Raw genomic sequence first — 22,353 nt, forward strand, 5'->3', positions numbered from 1 at the left:
TGAGGTGGAGAGGAGAGAGGGCGGGAGGTGGGGACCATGGATGGCCGGTGAGCCCGCCAAGGGCCGGTCACTGCGGGCGCTCCAGGCTGGGAGGTGGAAGCCCCCGGAGAGGCCTGTTTCCCAGCCTCGGGGTTGGGTGGGGTCCCATGTCCCCATCACCTGCCTAGGTCTCCTAGCTTGGCCTCTGCTCATGGCTCCAAGCTAGCCTCAGTTTCCCCATCTGTAACCCAATGGGGATGGAGTTAAATTCTTTCAAGGGCTCTACATCCTGTAACAAAGAGAGTGGCGTGGGTTGGAGCGATGCTTGTGGAGGGAATAAGACAGAGAGAGGCTTCTCCTCACTGCACTCCTGAGCCTCGGTTTTCCCATCTTGTTAGTGGGAACAATAGATGGACCCGATGGCTGGGTATGAAAGCGAGTGAGAACCAGCAGCCCCAAACATGCGCCCAGAGGCCACTTGTCACACTAGCAGCGGTTCCCAACCTTCCTAACGCCGCGGCCCTTTAATACAGGTCCTCACGTTGTGGTGACCCCCAACCATAACATTATTTTCGTTGCTACTTCATAACTGTAATGTTGCTACTGTTATGAATCGTCATGTAAATATCTGATGTGCAGGATGTATTTTCATTGTTCGCAGCTCACAGGTTGAGAACCGCTGCACTAGATCATGGCACAGCTGTTACTGTTAGTCCAGTGATCAATGTGGGGCAGGAGGCAGGAGGCGCTCCCTGCTCCACTGCCCCGCCTGCCTCCCGGCCACACCTTACCACCATCTCCCTTCCCGCAACAGGGCCACACCTCACCACTGTCTCCCCTCTCCCCCCCACCCCACCCCGCCCCGCAACAGGGCCACTCCTCGCCAGTGTCTCCCCTCCCGCAACAGGGCCACACCTCACCAGTGTCTCCCCTCCCGCAACAGGGGACGTCGATGTGGACGAGTGCTCGGAGGGCACGGACGAATGCCACATCGATGCCATCTGCCAGAACACGCCCAAGTCCTACAGATGCCTCTGCAAGCCAGGCTTCAAGGGGGAAGGCAGGAAGTGCGAAGGTGAGCCCAGCCAGCCCTTCCGGCCTGCAGCCGCCACCTGGGGGCTCCCCCGGGGGTGGAATCAGGAGTCATGGGGTGCCTGGCTCCCCCTGGGTTCGAAACTTTGGGGTGTTTGTTTTGTTTTTAAGAAATCGAGATGAAGTATTAAATGATATCTTTGCCCGTCTATCCTGGACTGGATGTGTGTGGGGTAAAGGCCTGAGGTAACACCCAAGGTCTCTGAAGTCACCCTATGTGGCCTGTAGCTTCCAAAGGACCTGCTGGTAGCTGGCCACACCTGAGCCAGCCCAGGGATGGGTGATGTGCTGTCTGCCTGTCCAGCCTTCCTTCCCTGCCCCTGGGTGCTGGTTTGATGTCCGGCACTGGAAACCGCCCCCTGGCAGGCAGAGAGAAAAGAGCGGGCTTGCCGTCTTTGGGGCCGGTCTCTCGGGCCGGATGGAACTTGGGGAGGCGTGTCTAGGAGGGTCTGGTGGGTTTTCTGACTACAGGCCTGGGGCAGGGCCAGCATCCGGGGCCAGAAACAGCACGTGACTGACGTGCACCCCTGGATGAGAAGCTCTGCTCCCAGTCTTCCCTGTCTGTCCCCATTTCGTGGATGAGGAAAACTGAGGCTCAGAGAGGAGAGGCATCGTCGCAGGCCCCATGCTCTCAGCGGCATGGCCGGTGCTCACACCCGGGTCTCTGGCATCTTGTTTTCTCCTCGCTGAGCCCTGCCCCACTGTCTCCACATGAGGTTTGTGTTAGGAACGCGACACATACGCTTCTGGACACACTGCACAGGAGCTGGAGTTTTGCAGAGCAGCTATGCCTTCTGGGGACGCCGATATTGTTTATCCTTCTCATTCGCTGGGCATCTACTTAAGGCTGAGTGCTGGCCAGATGACATGGCCTGGGTCGTGCCTGGTTTGGCCACATCCTGGCCTTGCTTGGTGCCCAGGAGCCTGAGGGGGGAGCTGGCGCTGCCCACAGACCTCTGGCAGGAGGCCAGGCCCCAGGCAGATAGAGCGGACGTCAGCCAGAAGCCTGCTGGCAGGGCCTGGAGGTTAGTTAGCTCGGTGGTTCCAAGTGGCACGTGTGTGGCTCTGTGTCGCCGTTTTCTGACCCTCTGCTCCCCACTGCAGGCCCAGCGCTCTGGCAAGGGAGAGCCGAGGGTGACCCCATCTCTGCCGGTTCCAGCCACTCACTCAGCTTGTCCTCCTCCAGCTCAGGTCCTAGGTCCCTTCCTGCCAGCCCTGCCAGGAGGCCCACGCTTGGTCGCCTCCCTGTTTCCCTGACATCCCCAGAGTCCAGCTTCAGCTTGAGCCTGGATGGGGTCACACTTGCTGGCTCGATGCGCCGACATCCTCTGTGTGAAGGTGAGAGAGGAGGATGCTGTGACTGTGTGCCAGGAATTGCCAGGGGCCTCCCTTTCTCCGGCCTGGCTCCGGCCTCTGCCCCTCACTTCCTGAAGTACCATATAACACGTGTCCTGGCCACACACACAGGCCAGGCCTTCCCTCACCTGGAGCGCCTTTTCCACCCTTTGTGTTCTGGCTAATTTCTCATCATGTTTTAGATTTGCCTCCTCCAGGAAGCCCTCGCTGATGCCTCCACTACACACACACACACACACACACACACACACACACAGCTGCTATAGTACCTACTCAGCTCCCTGCTACCCGCCATCATGGCACTTCTGACTCTGGATTGTAACTATGTGTCTTGCTCCCCCACTGAACTATGAGCTCATTTCTTGAGGGTCTGCCATGGGCTCGGTGTTGGGGCCGCCACACGGAAGTTGACCTCAGGCTCACAGTGAGCTCCTCAGTTGCAGAGTCTCTTGGGTCTGTCCCCATGTTCCAGCTCTGGGGCAGGCCTGCACTAGCAGGTGCAGAATACATGTAGTCTCGGTTGGCTCTCTTTTGCCCAGACTGGAGTTCACATTAGATGAGCCACGTGTAAGATGCCCCGAGAGATGCGAGGGCCTATGGGAAGTGTGGGTGCTGGGTCCATGAAGGCTCGCTCTGGGCTGCCACCCACCTCTGGTGTGAAGGTTTAGGTAGTCATTTCCCTCCTGAGCCTCAGTTTCTCCTTTGGTTAGATGGGCCCAAAATACCCCCACCGCAGGTGGTGGTTAAAGCAGGCACAAGCTATTTAACTTCTGTTAAGTCTGTAAACTAGAGATAATAACAGTGGTGACTTCATGGAGATAGTGTAAGGACTGCATGAGTTAATGCGTATAGAGGATTTGAGCATAACCTGGCACATAGGACACACTCTATAAACATTTCAGCTGCTGTTACTGAGGTGCTGGTGATGGTGCTGATGGGATGGATATGTTAATGAGGATGACGTTGATAATGACAGTGATGGTGAGGAGGAGGATGTTGATGATGATGATGAGGAAGATGGAGGAGGAGGAAGAGGAGGATGGTGCTGAGGATGAGGATGTTGATGAGGAGGAGGATGAAGATGATGAGGATGGTGATGACAGTGAGGAGATGAAGATAAGGATGAGGATATTGATGATGATGATAATAATGAGGAGGATGAAGATGATGATGTGATGATAGTGATGTTGATGACAGGAGGATGAAGATGATGATGATAATGAGGAGGATGAAGATGATGATGTGATGATAGTGATATTGATGACAGTGAGGAGGATGAAAATGATGATGATAATGAGGAGGATGAAGATGATGATGATAATGAGGAGGACGAAGATGATGATGTGATGATAGTGATATTGATGACAGTGAGGAGGATGAAGATAAGGATGATGGTGATGATAGTGAGGAGGATGAAAAGGAGGATGAAGATGTTGATGATGATGATGATAGTGATGCTGATGACAGTGAGGAGCTGAAGATGCTGATGCTGATGATGATGATGATAGTGATGTTGAAGATAAACAGAATGCTGATGATGGTAACGATGGTGGTGGTGGTGATGATGATGATACCATGATCAAGCTGATGATCATACTGTTGTTCAGCATATGAAAATGGGTGTGGCTTTGTCTTTTTCCAGCAATTCCCAGGTTCTAAAATGGCTGGGAAATGTGATGTTCTGGTTCATTGATGATTCAGATAAACCATATGCATACACTCATATCCCCATAGAGACATACGGACATGTGTGCCGTTCACAGATCACCGTCTACCGAGAACGTACAATAAAATGACAAGTGACAGAAGGCTTTCCTTTGTTCCACTAAACCTCCTTCCGGGCCAGAAGCATACGCTGCCCTGTCCTGCAGCAGACATCCCAGTCCATCGCCCCCTCCAGGCAGCACTCCCACTTCGGGGAAGCCGTTTCCCTCCCGGGCTCTTTGTCTGCAGGTCCTGAGCTGGTGTGGGGTGGGCAGAGGCTGGCGTGGAGACCGGGGGAAATGAGTACCCTGTCCTGAGATCGGGTAGACGGTGCTACTTATTGTGATGAGCACAGAGGACGGGTCCTCTGCAGACATGCCTGGAGCACGTGGCTCCCATGGTCTCCCTAGTCCTTCACGGGAAATGGACCCAGCGTCTGGGAAGCCCTGTGTGGGGCTGACTGCACCTCTTAAACCCTTAACTGTGTCAACCTGGCAACTTCTGCTGGTTGTGACCCTCCCTTTCGCACACCCAGCACCTGAGGCAGCCCGCCCTGTTCCGGGACGGCCGCTGAGCACACCTTCAAGGCCACCTTGCCGTGCCGTGCAGCCTGTGGTGTGCGGGGATCACTGAGCATCTCCATGTGCGGCCACTTGGGTCCGGGGAGCAGTGTGGGCCCCATGCAGGCAGCTTGGCAGGAGGCCTGCTTATTCCGACTGAGGTGCCGCAGACTGGTGGGAACGGCTGTGAGCAAGGCTGAGGATGAATCAGTGTCTTCCTGATGGTGCGCATCCTGACAGCATGTGCAGTAGCTCTAGGTAAATCCGTGGATGTGCAGAGTTGGAAGGAACATGAATAGGTGTCCAGGGCAGCCCTTATGTTTTACAGATAACCACACCAGACCCATTCACACCTCCCCAGACCCATTCACACCTCCCAGACCCATTCACACCTCCCCAGACCCATTCACACCTCCCAGACCCATTCACACCTCCCCAGACCCATTCACACCTCCCAGACCCATTCACACCTCCCAGACCCATTCACACCTCCCAGACCCATTCACACCTCCCCAGACCCATTCACACCTCCCAGACCCATTCACACCTCCCCAGACCCATTCACACCTCCCAGACCCATTCACACCTCCCCAGACCCATTCACACCTCCCAGACCCATTCACACCTCCCAGACCCATTCACACCTCCCAGACCCATTCACACCTCCCCAGACCCATTCACACCTCCCAGACCCATTCACACCTCCCCAGACCCATTCACACCTCCCAGACCCATTCACACCTCCCAGACCCATTCACACCTCCCCAGACCCATTCACACCTCCCCAGACCCATTCACACCTCCCAGACCCATTCACACCTCCCCAGGCCCATTCACACCTCCCCAGACCCATTCACACCTCCACTTTGGCCTGGTCACTCTACATTTATGTTTCCCTGTGTGTCCTCCTGGAATGTGGGCCCCTCAAGGGCAGGATCTGTGGCCTATTCACCTCCAATCCCTAGAATCCAGCACCAGGCCTGGCACAGGGCATGAAAGGCATCTGTTGAGTGGAAGGTTGGGAGGCTGGATCCCAATGGTCACCTCTTCCAGGAAGCCTTCCCTGCTGCCCCAGACAGGTGAGCTATTTGTCACCTGTGGGCACCCTCCTTCAGACCTCCTGTTACACTGCGTTGCGATGACCTATGTGACTTAACTTAAGCCTGGGCCCAGAACCATTGCCTCCCAAACTCCGAAGGTTTCACAGGTGAGGCAAGTGAGGCCTGAGAGCGGGAGGCACTAGTTCAAGGACATCGGTGTAGACCTGTAGCAGAGTTAGGCTGGGGAAATTGGGAGGTCAGTCTCTAGCCCAGTCTCCAGACTGAGAAGCAGCAGAACCTGGATTCCAACCCTGGTCAGCGTGGGATCTCAGCAGAGGACCAGGCCCACCAGCCTGTGTGAATAAAGTGGACAGTTCCTAGCTACGGAGTCCTGGAGGGGGCTGGGGAAGGAAACCCTTTCCTATGCCCACCACCACCCCCTTGCGGCCGCCAGCCCATCGGAGCCAGGCCCTGTGAATGCGATGGTCTCAAAGCGCATCACCCATCGCATAACTAGGAGGTGGCATCCCTCGGGCTTGCCCAGCACTCAGCTGACCACTTTGCGCTGCTGTCATGCTCTAGCCTTCTCTCCCTAACCACACCCCAGCATCACTGCCATCTTTCTAGCTCAAACTTGCCAGCTCCTTCCTACCCCAGGGCCTTTGCATATTCTGTTCGCCCAATCTTTCATTTAGCTAGGCCTGTGCATCCCCAGCTCACCAGCTCCCTTATGCAGAGGCCTTCAGAGAGCTGCCAGGGCCAGCCCTGTCCTGGTCTGAATTAGTTGGGCCTGTTTGTGCTCTCTGTACCGAGGGGCAGGCAGGGGTGAAGAGGGGCAGGCCAGGGTGAGAAGGGGGCATTTCATCCCCTTAAAATGCTCAACTCATTTAACCTTAACTGCTTTGTTTCATAGACATTTGCTGAGGAAAAGGACCAAATTATAGCCTGAATTGGGTCTTGCTAATCTTAATTAAAAGCTCTCGTTTATAATCAGGACCAGGCCCCAAACGAGGAGCAAATGCCCTCACATGGCTTGTTGTTTAAATAACTAAGACCCTCTGGGTAATGGCTGTTTCGCCTGAACCTGCGGCGCACAGCGTCCCTTCTGCGCGGCGCCTCTTCCTCATGGCGCCCCTTCGATGTGCACTGAACTTTTAGGCCATTCACTCAAGTGGTTTATTCCTCTTGCAAGTTCCAACTCGGGCCTTCTCCAAAATGCTGTAATTAAAACCCTTGGGGGAAATAAATTTTTGTTTTGGCCACAGTATATCAAATGTATTATTATTTTCTCCCTTTTTTGTGAAAAGGAAAAAAATTACACTGGAGATCACAAAATTAGCATGTGTGCCATGAGTGTAAATAGTCGCTTCCTGGCTTGTCTGTCCCCGGGGCCTCCTTGTCAGTCACTGAAGTTGGGTAGATTACAGGGCGTGCTGTTAAGTGTTTTTACAAAACTCCTAGTAACACACCCAGTGATCCATTTAGTCTCACATCAGGAAAAAACCAAAAACACACCTTAAAACCAATTGGCCCTCTTCGGGAACAGTGTCTATGACCTTATTAAATCATTTTCATCATCGTTATTGTCCACTTTACTGAAAGTTCAGATAAAATTCTGCTTTGGGGGAGGCCAGGAAAGGCCACAGGAGGTAAGTCTTAAAACGTGCAATTATGGGCGCTAACATGTGCCTCCTGGCCAGAGATGAAAGGCTCCAGGTCTGCGGACCAGCGGGCAGGAAGAAATCAGATGGGACTTAAAATTCCAAGTTGCTGTCAGCTAGCAATTAGGTGGTGACTGCAGTGGTCCCGGCTCTACACAGAGTTTAGGCCTCTTGGAGCCTGCATCTGTTTTTAGAAGAAAAAAATATAAAGCTCATACTACGGGCATTTAAGCTTGGAGGCAAGTTCACCTTCTTGAGCCTCAGTTTGCCCATCGGTAAAATGTGTCCGCTGGTCCAGATTCAGGGTAGTGCTGAGACTATTCACTGAGCACCTACTCTGTGCCAAGCGTGGTGCTGAGGCCAAGACACGCTTCCCTGACCTCACTGGTTGGTGGGAAAGACGGGATCCTAACGGTGTGGAGCGCGCAGGGGGTGGGGGGTAATGCAAAGCAGACTCTGTGGGGGTGAAGTAGAGAGAGTACCTGTGCTAGAGGGGGAGGGCGTTAGGAGGGCTCCCTGCAGAGGTGTTATCAGACTAAGTTAATAGAGCAGAGCGAGCGGGCCCTCAGCAGGGCCCACTGTCCCTTCCAGCTCTGGAGGCCCAGGGAGGGAGGTGCCCGCTGTCCCTTCCAGCTCTGGATGCCCAGGGAGGGAGGCGCCCACCGTCCCTTCCAGCTCTGGATGCCCAGGGAGGTGCCGCAGCGAGGATGCAGAGGCCTGCTTTGGGCTTTGCAGACTCAGTATATCCAAGTGGCTTCAGCTTCTGGAGCCCCGGGCCCTGCCATCCAGGGCAGCAGAGGCACCTGCCCCCAGGCGCACATTTGGGCCGAGGGTGGAGGAGGCAGTGTGAGAGTGTGATGGAGGCAGTGCCTGCGTGTTAAGCTCTTTTCTCTAAATCCCCATTTCTCCAGGAGTTGGAGGGGTCTCTGCCCCCTCCCCACCCCATCTCTCCAGCTCCCCAGGCTGGCGCAGGCCCCTGGCTGCCCCTTCCTCCGGGCCCTCTGCCTCCTCTTGGCTGCCTCTTTTTACAGTGGCTGTATTTGTTTTTTCATCTGAGGAATGCTAACCAGAAAAAAACCATTATTTCTAAGAAAATAAACGGCGCTGTTGGCCTTTGAATGCTACTGAAATGGATGACGGCCTTCCCCAAAGGCCTGAGACAAAGCGAGCCCGAGGGTGGTGTGCGGGCAAGGTCAGGGGTCTCGGGGGGTGTGCTTGGGGTCCTCCAGATGGGCCAGGGCTGCGGCCGTGGGAGTCAAGCCCAGCGGCCAGCCTGGACCTTGGCCTGGTCTGCTGGCCGCTGGGCTGATCACGCCCTGGCTGTCCATGCACCCCTCAGGAGCCCTGTGCCTTGGCTGGGCCCCCCGGCCCTGTGTCCCAGGCAGAGAGCTGGTGCGGTTCTGTGGAGACCGCTGCCAGCTCTGTGGGACCATGAGCAGGTCTGTGGACCTCTGGGCCTCAGTGTGCTGATGGCAAAGTTCAGGGCTCGGGCCAGGACACCCAGACCCCTGAGCACCCCTGTGCCGGCCAGCTGCTTCTTCAGGGTGCTCCTTGTCCGGTGGTGCCCGAGGCTGGCCGTCTCTGGGGTGGCAGGTGGGCTCCAGCTGGACGGTTAGCCGCCTGTGCCTCCCACAGGCAGCCCCGCAGGCAGACTAGGCCTGGCCGTGCACTGGTGGGCGAGGCTGTCCTCACATGAGGTGTTGATCCGTGCCGGGGTCAGTCTCTCCCTTCAGGCTGGCAGTGCCTCTGGCAGCGTCTGGCTGAGGGCGAGGGGCCAGCCCGAGAAGGTGTTGGCACAGGAGGGAAGGAGGCAGGGAGGCGGCATGGTCCTCACGAGCGCCCTGGGCCCTGCCCCTGGGTCAGTGAGACAGGGGAATTGCCCGGAAGGGACGGCCGTCAGGGCAGGGAGGGTGGGGCCTGCAGCAGCAGCCTGGGCTCTGGCACCGACTCTGCCACTTACTGGCTGGGTGACCTGGGGCCGGGGTGCTCAGCTCTCCGAGCCTCCGCTTCTCTCTCTGAGTCGAGGGAAGCTGGGCCCTGCTGCTTGGGCTGCAGTGAGCGCTGGGCCACTTGCCGTTAGGTCAGCGGTTCTCAACCTGTGGGTCGCGACCCCTTTGGGGGTCGAACGACCCTTTCACAGGGGTCGCCTAAGACCATCGGAAAACATATATAATTACAGATTGTTTTTGTGATTAATCACTATGCTTTAATTATGTTTAATTTGTAACAATGAAATTGGGGGTCACCACAACATGAGGAACTGGATTAAAGGGCCGTGGCATTAGGAAGGTTGGGAACCACTGCGTTAGATGATGCCATTGTCATTGCTGCTCCTGTTGTTGGCAAGAGACGCCTGGGGTCTGGAGAAGGAAGTCACACTGCACGGCCTGCGGTGAGGGGAAGAAGCCTGAGCCGGGAGGCTGAGGTTCAAGTTGCTGTCAGCCCCTGACCTGCTGGCAACATAGTGCCTCTGGTCCAACCTGGATTCGGGTGCCCCTTCCTCATCCCAGGGGTCATCAGGCATCTCGCTCACCTCTTCCAAGGCTGGCGACTTCACATGTCTGATCGCTCTCCTGTCGAGTTCACAGAGGTTGGCCTGCAGTTTGGGGGCCCAGGCCTCGCCCCCGCCTTCCGCTAAGGGGATGGGAGAACGCCATGGCTGTAACTGAAAGGGCAGAGAGGGCTGGACTCTGGCTGCCAGGCCCCTGGCCCCTCCCCACTTCCATCTCAAGCACTCGACCGGCCAGCTCCCCCATGGCCAGGCTGCTTCGGTGTCCAGCAGGCCTGATGCCGGAGCCTGAGAACAGCCCCCAGAGGAGGGCCGGCTGTCTTGGGGGGAGGAAGGGGTCATGAACTGGCCCTCTGGGTTTGGTAGGCAAGTCCCGCCTGGTGCTTGGGGGCCACAGGGCCCAGCACGAGCTCATGCTGGGCAGGTGGCATCTGAGGTCAGTTCAGAGTGAGCGTCTGTGTGGTTTCCCGGCACCCAGGCAGAGCCCCCAGGGACCCAGCCAGCACCGCGGACAAGAAACCAACAGCAGTAACTTTGTGAACAGCTTTACTGAGATCACTCACATACCATTCACTTCACCCATTCAAAGTCAGTGCCGTTTAGGAACTGACAGTTGTGCGTTCATCAGTTTCAGAGCCTTTTCCTTCCCCCAAAGCACCCCTGCACCCCTTAGCATCACTCTCCAGCCCCCACCCCAGCCCAGGAAACTGCTGGGCTACTTTCTGTCTCGATAGACTTGCTGTTTCTGGAGACTTCACACAAACGGAATCCTACGGGCAGTCCTTGGTGCCCGAAATGGCATTAACTTTGAAGCTGGGTGGCCGGGCTCACTTCCTGGCTGCCCTGGCATTAGCCATGTGACCTTGGGCGGGGCAGATGACATCTCTGAGCCTCGGTTTCCCTGTTGTAAGAGAGACGCTAGGGCAGTGATGGCGAACCTATGACACGCATGTCAGAGGTGACACATGAACTCTTTTTTGGTTGATTTTTCTTTGTTAAATGGCATTTAAATATATAAAATAAATATCAAAAATATAAGTCTTTGTTTTACTATGGTTGCAAATATCAGAAAATTTCTATCTATGACACGGCACCAGAGTTAAGTTAGGGTTTTTCAAAATGCTGACACGCCGAGCTCAAAAGGTTCGCCATCACTGCGCTAGGGCCTCTTCTCCGGGGGGTGGTGCGTGAGGCCTGCCTCCCTGCGTGGGGTCAGTGAGCTGAGGCCGCCAGCGAGGTGCCGGCCGCTCCTTCCGTGTGGAGCAGACCGCGGTGGAGCGCACTCCGTGCCTCTGAGGCTCAGACGGAACAGGACACGGCTCCTGCCGAGGGGCTCACGGCCTCTGGACACGCACACAGCAAGCGAGAGGAATAACAGTGTCTGTTGGGGTGGGGAGGGGGAAAGGGGTGGTTAGGAGGCCCAGAGGGTGGGGTGGAGTCGCATCTGCCAGGGGATCAACAAAAGCTTCAGGGAGGAGGTGGTGCTGGGGCTCGGCCTGTAAAGTGTGTGGGTGTCCGCGAAGGGGAGGAGCGCAGGCAGAGGGGACAGCGTGAGCAGGCGTGTAGCCGCCCCGAGTGCGAGGGCCCCTGGGGAGGTCAGCCAACGGCCCCAGCCCATGGTTATCTTGGATCACAGGCTGGAGAGGGAGACCTTTCCGCCCCCTGGCTGAGCCACGGTCACTGTGTGCCGTTAAGAACGGAGAAGTGTATAGATTTGTGTTGGTTTTGTGTGACCTTTGACCTTTCCCATAATTAACTGCCGGGCCCACTTCTGGCACTGTCTCGGCAGAAGGGGAGCCTGATCGATGGATGCCCGGGTCCGCAGAGAGCGGGTCTCATTACTCAGTCATTACAGACCCAGAGCTTAACCCTGTGCCGCCGGAGCAGAGGGGGGAGGCCTAATCCTTCCTGCTCCGCGGCTCTGCCAAGCTACCTCCCCTCGAGCATAATTAGCCAGCAAACCAGATTAAGATTCGTTCACCAATACGGACTCAACTTCCTACACCATCCATCTCTCCCGGAGAGGGGCCTGATCCAAGGAGCCATGGTTTTCCTGGAGCCCCCAGACAAAGGCGGAGACGCGCTGCCCAGCCAGCAGAGGCGTCTTTGTTAGAGCGTTTGCAAGGAATGTCGAGAAAAATGCCAATTTCTAGGGGAAATGAGAAGACATTCGCAGTAATGATCTGGGAGGGGAGGGCGGGTGCTCTAAAAAGCCTCCTTGTCACGTGGTAACATATATAAATGTTAAGTCACTGCATCGCACACCGGAAGCTAACGTTAAGATCGTATACCAACTAGACTTCAGTTTTTTAAAAAATCCTTATTTTGAGAACCTCTGCAGTCAGTCCTGATTTTTAGGCGAATACCTTGAAATAGTATTAAAATAAAAGGAGACGGCGCTCTGACTCACTGCAGTAGAATCTTTTAGAACCTACGCACCACGGAGTAAGTGGATATCTTATGGGGGCAGCGAGAATTAATTTTGAATTAAATGGAAAAAACCGAACTCACCTCACTGAGTTGCTGGCACATGACGCAGCTGTGGGCTCATACGCGCTGCGGGTTCAGTCCAGGAAACACGGGACCCTGTGACCTACAATCCCACCCGAGCCTCTCCTACTGCTTTCCTCTGCTCTGCTGAATGCCGGGAGATGTTTTCTGTTGGGAATTGCATTTTCATTTTAAAAAAAAAATCCCAGCTGGAGAGAGGGCAGGGACGCCCGGGCGGTCTGTGGGACTCCTGCCCTCCGCACACGTCAGTTCAGACGGTGTGTCCTCCCCGCCTTCCCTGGTAGGACCATCCCTGTCACCAGCCCTCACCTCGAGGACAGTGAGCGACATCTCCTCCCACCTTAGCGGCTCTCTGGAGCATTTTTAAGAAGTATGCACCCCCTGCACCCCGAGGATGGGGCTCCACCAAGTATCGCACCTGCACCTGAGCACAGCCGCCGGCTCAGTCATGCTGTGCCTCAGTCTCTGCATCAGGAAAACGGGGCAGCGCTCACACCGGCTTCCCACGTGGCTTCCACACTCCCGTCTCTGCCTCGGGTCACATGGCCCTCTTCCCTGTGTGTCTGTGTGATTTCCCACGGCGTCCTCCCCTGTCCCAACCTCCTCTCTGTGTCTGTACCCAAATTTCCCTCCTCTTACAAGGACACCAGTCATTGGATTAGGGCCCACCCGACTCCAATATGATCTCTTAATTACATCCACGAAGATTCCATTTCCAAATCAGGTCACATTCACTGATAGCAGAGGTTAGGACATCAACACATCTTTTTGGGGTGACACAATTCAACCCACAACAGTCCATTAGGAATAAACATCCAGCCCTAGCCGGTTGCTCAGTGGTTAGAGCAGGGGTGGGCAAACTTTTTGACTCGAGGGCCACAGTGGGTTCTTAAACTGGACCGGAGGGCCGGAACAAAAGCATGGATGGAGTGTTTGTGGGAACTAATATAAATTCAAAGTAAACATCATTACATAAAAGGGTACGGTCTTTTTTTTTTTTTTTAGTTTTATTCATTTCAAACGGGCAGGCCGTAGTTTGCCCACAGCTGGGTTAGAGCATCGGCCCACAGACCAAAGGGTGCCGGGTTCGAGTCCCAGTCAAGGGCCTGTACCTTGGTTGCAGGCTCCAACCCCAAGCCGTGTGGGAGGCAACCAATCCATATGTCTCTCTCACATGATGTTTCTTTCTCTCCCCCCCACCTCCCTTCCACTTTCCCTAAAAGTCAATGGAAAAATATCCTCAGATGAGGATTAAAAAAAAAAAAAAGAATAAACACCCAGAGAGCTTGACTCTGCTCCCTCTCTTACTTCATCCTCTCCCACCCTATCTTCTTCCTCATTGCCTGGCTCTAACGGTTCTCACAACCTGGTCTGAACCTGAGAGCACCTGGGAGGTCTGCAGGGCCTCCTCCAGGGCTGGCGGCCGTGGATGTTTATCACAGTAATAAACCCACTTGCTTTGGCAAAGACCTTGTGCAGTTGATTTGTTTGTGTGTTTATCTCATATGAATTCAAGGAGGAGGCTCACATGATTGTTTGCGGGTAGTTTTTATCGCGCGCTAACAGGTGGCGCGGGCCATTTTTGCTAACTTTTTGCGCAAATGGCAACATTCAGTAAAATTACGATAACTTTAGTTTACGTATTTATACGTTACCCGCATTCTACCGCTAGTCTATAAAAAACATATCAATACGTGTCCCGCGCTCTACCACACTGGTAGAACGTATAAATACGTAAAACGTGTAAATACGTAAAACATATAAATACGTAAAACGTATAAATACGTTTCCCGCATACAATGTGGTAAAAAACAAAAATGCAAGGCACAGACACAGAAAATAAGGGGGGCGGGGCTCATTGGTGAGCGTACAGTCTCTGCCCAGGATGCTGGTGTAAAGCAGGCTGGCCGCAGAAGCCTGGAGAAGACTCAGGCCTGGGGACCGGAAAGGAACTGGCCGCTTTAAGAGATACTCGGATGGAAGGGGAACCCCAGGGGGATGGATCATGGTAAGAGATGTGAGCATGGAGCATTCCTGCACTCTTCACCCACTAGTATCGACTGGCCTCCACTGTGGGGAGTCAAGGGAAGGAACAGGCAAGCGTTGTTTTACTGACTTCTCAGCGATCTCTTTTTTATGCCCAATGAGTATGGTGATCAAATAGTTCGTCATTTTGATAGTGAAAGTATGCTGTTAATAATGACACCCAGACAACCGGCAAACACTGGACTATGCCAGGCAGCATGGGGTGTATGAGTATTGTCATCAGGGGAAGAAACATTTTTCTCAGGTTTTACCACCATTAAAATAGCTGGTCTTAGTGCACTTGATGGATGTGGGGACTCTGAAACTGATTGTGTTTCTTTCTTTGCTTTGGCTTCTAGGAAGCTCAGAGCCTTATCTGTGGCCTGCCTTTTGAAATTGTGCTGGAATTACTGAATGTATTTCTGCATACTTTCACCAGCTTTCTTTTATTCTTCAACCCCTATTTTTTTCTTCTTATTCTTTTAGAACATTTTATTGTATATATTTTATATGCAGTTTAGATGGGTGATGTTGGAAGGAATTGATGGGTGGATGAATAGTGTTCGGATGGATGAGTGACTTTTTGACTGGGTAGATGAGTGGGTAGGGGTTTGGATGTGTGTGTGTGTTTGGATAGATGGGTGTTTGGATCAATGAGTTGATGGATAGGTGGTTAGCTATGTGGATGGATGGATGGATGGATGGATGGATGGATGGATGGATGGATGGATGAATGAATGGAGGTTTGGATGGGTGAATGTTTAGATGAATAGGACAGGTGTCTGGCTGAATGTTTCGATGGTGGATGCATGTTTAGTTATATGGGTGGATGTTTGGCTGGATAAATGAATGGGTGAATAATAGGTGATTGGATGAATAGAAGGATGGTCAGCTGGCTGGATATTTAGATAGATAAATTTTGCATGAATAGACAAATGGAAGGATGGCTGGGTGGATATTTGAATGGGTAGCCAATACAGTGATTATATGGATGGATAATGGATAGGTGGACAGCTGGCTGGCCATTTGGGTAGGAGACGGATAGGTGTGTGGGGGTGGGGGAGCAAGTATAAGGATGAGTGGGTGTTTGGATGATTGGATAATACTTTCTTGGTACACAGTGTAAATGTGCCAAGGATTAAATACTTTGCCAAAGCCTGGCATTCCATGGGCATTCTGACCTATTAGGAAGGACACGGCTTTGTAGACTGAAAGACCTTTGTTCTGACCCTTGTCCTATCACTTCTGCATGACCTGAAGTAATCACCTAACCTCTGTGCACTTCAGTTTGCTCAACCATAACATGGAGTTAAAATGCCGACTCTAGAGGGCTGCTAAGTGGGCTGGCACGTTTCAGGGGTAGATGCCTGCATTCTTCCTTCTGAGGTCCAACGAGCGGCGAGCGAGGGAGGGAGGGGAAGAGGGAGGGAGGGGAATTCTTTTACCCAAGTGCGAAATAAAAGTCCTTTCCTTCACCCTGACTCATCCAACCTAAGTCCTGTGCCCACCCAGTGAAGCCACACAGTTTGGGTTCGATGGATCAGATTCTGCCCTCAGAGTTGGGACCAGGCCACCTTCCACAGTCACCTTCTTGAGTGAAGGAAAGGAGGGAACAGTTTGGGGGGTGCTGGTTCAGATCAGATAGTAGTGGGACTGGGTGACCAGTGGGCAGACTGTCACCATGTTCATGGTGTGGGAAAGCCATGCTTTGGGAGTCGATTCGATGTCCGCAGAGAGGTGGAAGGCTATTCACTGGATGGGGCATCCCAGGAAAGTGCCGGTCGATGAGTTAGAGTGGGACCGCACTGCCTTTGGAGTGTCTGTGGAGGATCCACGGGGAGAAGTGGTCGGTGTACCTGGGTGAAACCCACCTGGTGAAAGGTCAGGGCTGCCCGAGACTGGGAGATGAGGAATATCTCAGTCTTCATAAACCCAGGTGCCTTCTCAAATATAAAACCTTATATCCTCCTTTAATGTTATTTAAAATGTCTAAGTGCATGAAATATATGATTGCAAACAATTCACATGACCTTCAGAACTGAGCCTGCTTCCCAGCTGATGCTGATGGCCACTGCAGGCAGGTTAGGAATAAGTCTCTTGCGGTTCCGGAGACCCAGGCAAACCTGTCCTCCCCTCCGGGCGGCTGTGTGGGGCACCGGAGCAGGCTGCGCAGCCCAGGCCCTGGATTCAGGAGCCTCCATGCTGTTTTCACCTAAGGGAGGCCCTCAGGTGTTCCTGGCTGGCAGGTGTCCAGTGCCTGATCCTCTCCGGGGTCAGAGAGCTCACTCCCTCTTGAGACCACCTCTATCGTCCCGATGGACATGCCTCCCTCATTGCCCCCCCCCCCACCCTTACTAGATGGAGCTCGGCTCTCCGGACCAATGTGGAGAGCACGGAGCTCCTCAGGCATTTGAAGGACGGGCGAGGCTTGCCTTTACTTAGTCCCCCCTCTTCCCCAGGCCGGCCCCACCCCAGCTTCCACAGCTGAACCCACCTCAAAAGGCCTCTTCAACTGCCTACGAGACCGACCGGTTCTTCCCAGGTTGTAACCACTTCCAAGGCACTTCCGGTCTTGCTTAGCTGGGGCACTTCCGGTCCGCTGTGTCGTATTTCCGGTTCCGCTGTGAGGGCACTTCCGCCTGCCCCTTCCCGGCTTCTCTGGTTTCCCATTTCCCCGTGGCGGTTGAGATGCGGCCAGGCCGCGCCGGTTCGAAGCCCACGTGTCCTACTTCGTAAGTGTGTGGCCTTGGCGAGGTGGTGGCGCCCTGTGCCTCCGTGTCTCCGCTGCCCTCGGGAAACTGGAGTAGTGACGGCGCCTGCGTCACGGAGTCCGTGTGGGACTGAAAGACACGCGGATCCGGTGTATGGTGTTGTCAGCTCGTTAAATGTGAACTGGGCGTTCCTGTTACTCTTCGAGTCTCTCAAACCTCTCTGGAACGCCAGAACTGTTAGCCCCTTGAACCCTGACGGGAAATGTTAAAAAAAAAAAAAACTTAAAACGGCAAAAGGGTGACCTTTACCAAGGCTATTGGCCATTGTGTGTGAGGCAGAGCCTTTGTTCTAACGAGGACACTGGGGCAGTAGAAGTTCAGAATGCAGATGCTGATGTGAAAGGAAACCATTTGGAGGAGTGTGCGGACTTGCGGTCATTCCAGGGGTTACACTTTTTGGTGGTATGCGACCTTCCTTTGGTTTGATTCTCCCTGTTTCATGAGTAATGAGCTCTCCATCTGTGGGAGGCTCTCAAAGGGGCGAAGAGATGCAGTTTGGGGGCTACACAGGGTCCCCACGTGCTGTTATTGTGGAGAGGCTTTCGAAGGAGGCTGAGCTGGGTGTGACTCTTGCCAGCTCCGCAAGGTGTGGTCAGCCTTGGTCAGAGCCAGGATCTTGCCCTTTGTCACCGTTGGGTCCCAGCCCCCACCAAGGGTTCCAGTGAATGCCTGGTGAGCCGTCCCCTAGCCAGTCAGGCCCAGGTGCCTTCAGCAGTGGGGGGAGAGGGGACCCCAGGCTCTTCCTCTGACCCCTCTCGTGCCCCTCACTTTGCAGACATCGACGAGTGTGAGAACGACTCCTACAACGGGGGCTGCGTGCACGAGTGCATCAACATCCCGGGGAACTACCGGTGCACCTGCTTCGACGGCTTCATGCTGGCGCAGGACGGACACAACTGCCTGGGTGAGTGCTGGGCGCCCCTGCCTGCGCCTGCGCTCCGGCTGCCGCGTGGGGCGCCCCTGCCTGCGCCTGCGCTCCGGCTGCCGCGTGGGGCGCCCCTGCCTGTGCCTGCGCTCCGGCTGCCGCGTGGGGCGCGTGGGAAGGCCGGCTCTCCCTCGGTCCTTTGTGTTGAGTTTACCGGCGCCGCAGTAATAGAAGAGCACACACCGGGGAGCTTACGCAACAGCAAGTTCTTTTCTCGCAGTTCTCGAGGCTGGAGGTCTCAAGTCAAAGTTCGGCTCTTTGGGGTTTTTTTCTGAGGCCTCTCAGCTCGGCTTGCAGGTGGCCACCGCCCTACTGGGTGTCCACATGGTCATTCGTGCGTCCGTGTACTTGGTGTCTTTCTCTGTGTGTCCTAATCCCCTCTTCTTATGAGGACTCCAGTCTTATTGGAGCAGGGCCCATCCTAACCGATTTTCAATGTAATTGCCCCCGAAAGGGCCCCGTCTTAAACACAGTCGTGTGCCGAGGTACTGGAGATCAGGGCTTCAACAGGAGAGGTACTGGAGATCTGGGGGGGGGGGGGGGGGGTACAATTCACCCCATAGCAAGGATTCTGCTATACTTCCAGAGTCTCATGGTTCAGTTGTATATTGTAAGCCAGTTGTATAAAATGTATCAGAGTGATGCCAGCTTGCTGGGTAAAACTGGAAACATGTAGAACAGGGACAAAAAATTAGGAAGCGTCTTAGTTACGCTGGTGTATTTCCTCTCAGGCTCCTCCCTGCTCCCAGGTGTGATTTCACTGTAGTAATCAGTGGTCAGCGTGGTTTTGTCCCTTGACTTTCCCTTGAAGACCATGTGAGCCGCGCTCCGGTATGTTTACCTGGCCCCCAGTTATCGCCGTTTTTCCGGTTGCCTCGTAGTCTGATAAGCCAGGAATAACGGAGGCCGGAGGCCGCTGTAACAAAGTAACACACTGAGGGCCTTAAACGGCAGAAGTTTCTTCTCTCCCAGCCTGGAGGCCAGAGGTCTGAAGAGAAGGTGTCAGCAGCGTCGGTTCCTCCCAGGGCTTCGAGGGAGACTCTTCTGGGCTCCTCTCCCAGCTTCTAGAAGCTTCAGGGGTTCCTTTGCTTGTAGATAGCACGGTCCCCTAAGCACTCGTCTGCTGCTGGCGGCTGAGTGACCCTGGGCCGGAGGGCTGGAGCCCAGGGATGCGACCGTGGATGTGGCAGGAGTGTGGCTGCGAATAGTTTGGGGTTTTTTGGAACAATCCTAAAACTTTTGTTTTTGTGAATAGCTATGGATGTCCCTGGGCATTGGTCCCTCCTTGGTGAAGGGGGGCTGTGAGGAGCCTCGGGAACTGAGATCATGTCAGGGAGCTGAGCAGCGTGCGTGCCGACACAGGCTCTCCACGCTCAGTGGCTGTTACTGTCATCCTGGCCTCCGAGCCTCCGGCTTCCCCGCTGTGAACAGGCGCAGTCCTGCTGCCTGCTTCACCAGGCGTGAGAGCGAAGTGGCCGGCACTTGGTGCAATGGTCAACAGGCAGGCGTGAGTATCACTCTAGGTCAGCGGCCACCCTTTGGGACCTCACGGACCACCAGTGGCAACTGCTGCTCTAGGTGATCGGCCACCCTGCGGTGGGTGGACATTTAGGTGGTTTGCTTACCTTGTTTGTTTTAACCGTGAGAGTCGAGCATGATTCTGGGCATAAACCTCCCCCTCGTTTTCCTAATTGTTGCCTTAGCAGCTCTTCCCGGAAGTGGACCTGCTGGGTGAGAGGATCCTTTGGATTCTTTATGGCTTTCGCTGCAGCGCTCCCTGAAGCACTCGGCGCCCCTGCCCCGTGCCAGCCGGTGGCTGGTGGGTGGCACGGGGCGTGACGTCCCACGTGCTCTGGGCCTCTCTGCGTGCTGTATTCACCTTGGGTTCCCTGCCTGCTTTTGTTTAATGCCTGTTGGATCTCGGATGGGCTTGTTATGGGAAACAGATCTGTGAACATGTAATTACACCCACAATGAGCTCTGAAACGGACGTCTGGACGGCAGGCTGCTGAAGCCCAGAGGGGCCTGGCAAGAGCTACCCTGCGAGGGTGGGGTGGAAGGAGGGCTGACTCCTTGGGGGGGGGGGCCTTACGGAGAAGGCTGCCTTGAGCAGGGTCTCCAGAGGCTGGGGAGCAGCTTGCTGGGCCGAGGGCACAGCCCGTGTAGCAAGCGGTGGGTGGCTCTGAGGCCAGGCTCCGGGTGGGTGGCAGGAGCCTGGGAGGTGGGGCTGCGGAAGTGCGCAGAGCCTTTGATTAGATTGTAAAGAACGGGCTGTACAGCATTTATTGTGCCAGATGCCGAGGTAATTACCGTCCAAGTGTTATCTATTGAGTCCCCCGCAAAGCGTAAGCCCTTAGCTTTACCAGTCTGCCCCTTGCGGGCGACGGAAAGAGCACGTTTCTGTATTGATTAGTCTGCGAAGGCAGAGCTGGCAGGGCTGTGCACAGTGGGCGGGACCACCCCCTGGTCAGGACGACGGATCTTGGGGGCGGCCAGTTCTGGGCTCCAGTCCCGCCCTGCTGGCTCTCAGCTGTGTGACCTTTGGCCAGTCACTTCCCCCGTGCCTCAGTTCCCGCCCCCCCCCCTCCCCCGTGAAGTGGGATTTGGAGTCCCTGATGTCAGGGTTCTGTGCAAATTGAACGTGATCGTGGGTGTGGAGCACCTAGCAGCGTGCACTGGGCACTCGAGTGAAGCGGGCGTCTGATCGCCGCCCCTCGGGGAGATGAATGAGGTGGGCTGTCTCCTGCCTCCCAGACCTGGTGGGGCTGAAGCCCGCCGTCCACACCCGGGCCGTGTCTGAGCCCCCGGCCCTCTGGCCACAGCGCTCTTACCTGTGCCGATCGCGTGGCTGCACCTTTGTTCTTGGCTGAGGCAGGTCCACCAGCGCCTCCAGCCTAGCGTGGAATCTGTGCGGGTCTCTGTTTCAACATTATCTTCGCAGCGGCTGCTGTTGAGACGGATTAATGTAAAGGACCAGGTAGTCCCCACCCACCCCCGAGCACAGACTGGACTGCGTGCGGCTCTCACTCGCACACGGCGGCCCAGAAAGGTTCTCTCTCTTCTCTGCTTTTAGCCGAGGGCAGGCCCTTCCCGGCGGACTCTGTGGGCTTTTTCCTTCTCAAGACACAACTCCGCTCTAGAGAAGTCAGATCTTGGTACCAACAGACCCGAACCGCACTGGCCACAGGACCTCTCGGAGCCCCAGCTCCCTGATCCAGGAAATGCTGTCGGAGTTGAGTGCGGGGGTCAGTGTCGGGATCACCAGGCTCGATAAAGAGCGGCAGACACAGAGGGCGCTGTGCGGAGTGGGCTGGCAGCGTGAGGGTGTCGCCTCGCATTCCGCACCGCCGCTCGAGCTGATGGTTTGGGACCAGTTACTCAAACCCTCCAGGCTTCGGTTCCCCTGTCCCTGTGTCAGGTCACTGCGAGTTACCTGTGAGATGGCTGTGGCGAGCTGTGTGCAGCTGGGAGGCCCTGCCCAGGTACCGCGTGGTGTCCTGTTGGTGCCGAAGGTGCAGGCTGGCGGCCAAGCCCTCAGCCGCCTGCACCCTGGCTCTGTCCCCACAGCATTTATCATCGTCATCATCATTGAATGATTTGCCGACATTGAAAACACCAAGGCTAATAACATAAAACTCCGTATTTCCAGCATTCTTCCTGCTTGGCCAGGCCCCAGCCCCTGGCGCTTATGGGGCTTTGGCACGAATACAATGGAGGCTCGTATCCCATGTGGCTAAATATGTAAAAGTCATTACGAGGCTTCAGAACTAGAATATGTTCAGCCTGTTCAACCTTGACAAGTATTCCTACCTCGTGCCTGGAGAGGTTAGACTGGAATTTAGAATTCTTGGTCTCCTTGGAGTTTGTGCCAGAAAGTGGAGGTGTGACCCACCCTGCTCCCACCCCTTCTCGCCCCTGGCTTTCTCCCACCCACAGGGGCCTGGGACACACCGTCTGACACTCAAGCTCTGGCTCTTGGCCCCCAACCCTCCTTTCCCTTTTGCTACTGCTTGGTCCTAAGTGTCATCTGTCCCTCAGAGAAGGGACAGGCGTGGGCCATTCGGGCAGGGAATTGTGGGGTCTCCAGAACCCAGAATGTGGTCTAGAAGGGCAGATAGGGGTTCCAGGTGCACGTGACCCTCTGTGGACTTCTGACTCCATGGAGAGAGCTGCAGCCACAGGACGGGCAGAGGGGGATCCCCCAGAGCCTGGGGTCAAGG

The 22,353-nt window shown here is 55.1% G+C and overlaps 1 protein-coding gene across 5 annotated transcripts in view; it reads left to right on the forward strand.

Annotated features, from left to right (window-relative positions):
* SCUBE1 (signal peptide, CUB domain and EGF like domain containing 1) overlaps nucleotides 1–22,353 on the forward strand; it is a 96,007-nt gene that overhangs the window by 3,194 nt on the left and 70,460 nt on the right. For all 5 annotated transcript variants that reach the window (XM_059681420.1, XM_059681418.1, XM_059681419.1 and 2 more), the window contains exons 2-3: nucleotides 923–1,054; nucleotides 17,984–18,112. In XM_059681420.1, the coding sequence (XP_059537403.1) occupies nucleotides 923–1,054; nucleotides 17,984–18,112 (261 nt within the window). The remainder of the gene's footprint in view (nucleotides 1–922; nucleotides 1,055–17,983; nucleotides 18,113–22,353) is intronic.

This window comes from Myotis daubentonii, chromosome 2 (assembly GCF_963259705.1).
Source record: "Myotis daubentonii chromosome 2, mMyoDau2.1, whole genome shotgun sequence".
Lineage (NCBI taxonomy): Eukaryota > Metazoa > Chordata > Mammalia > Chiroptera > Vespertilionidae > Myotis > Myotis daubentonii.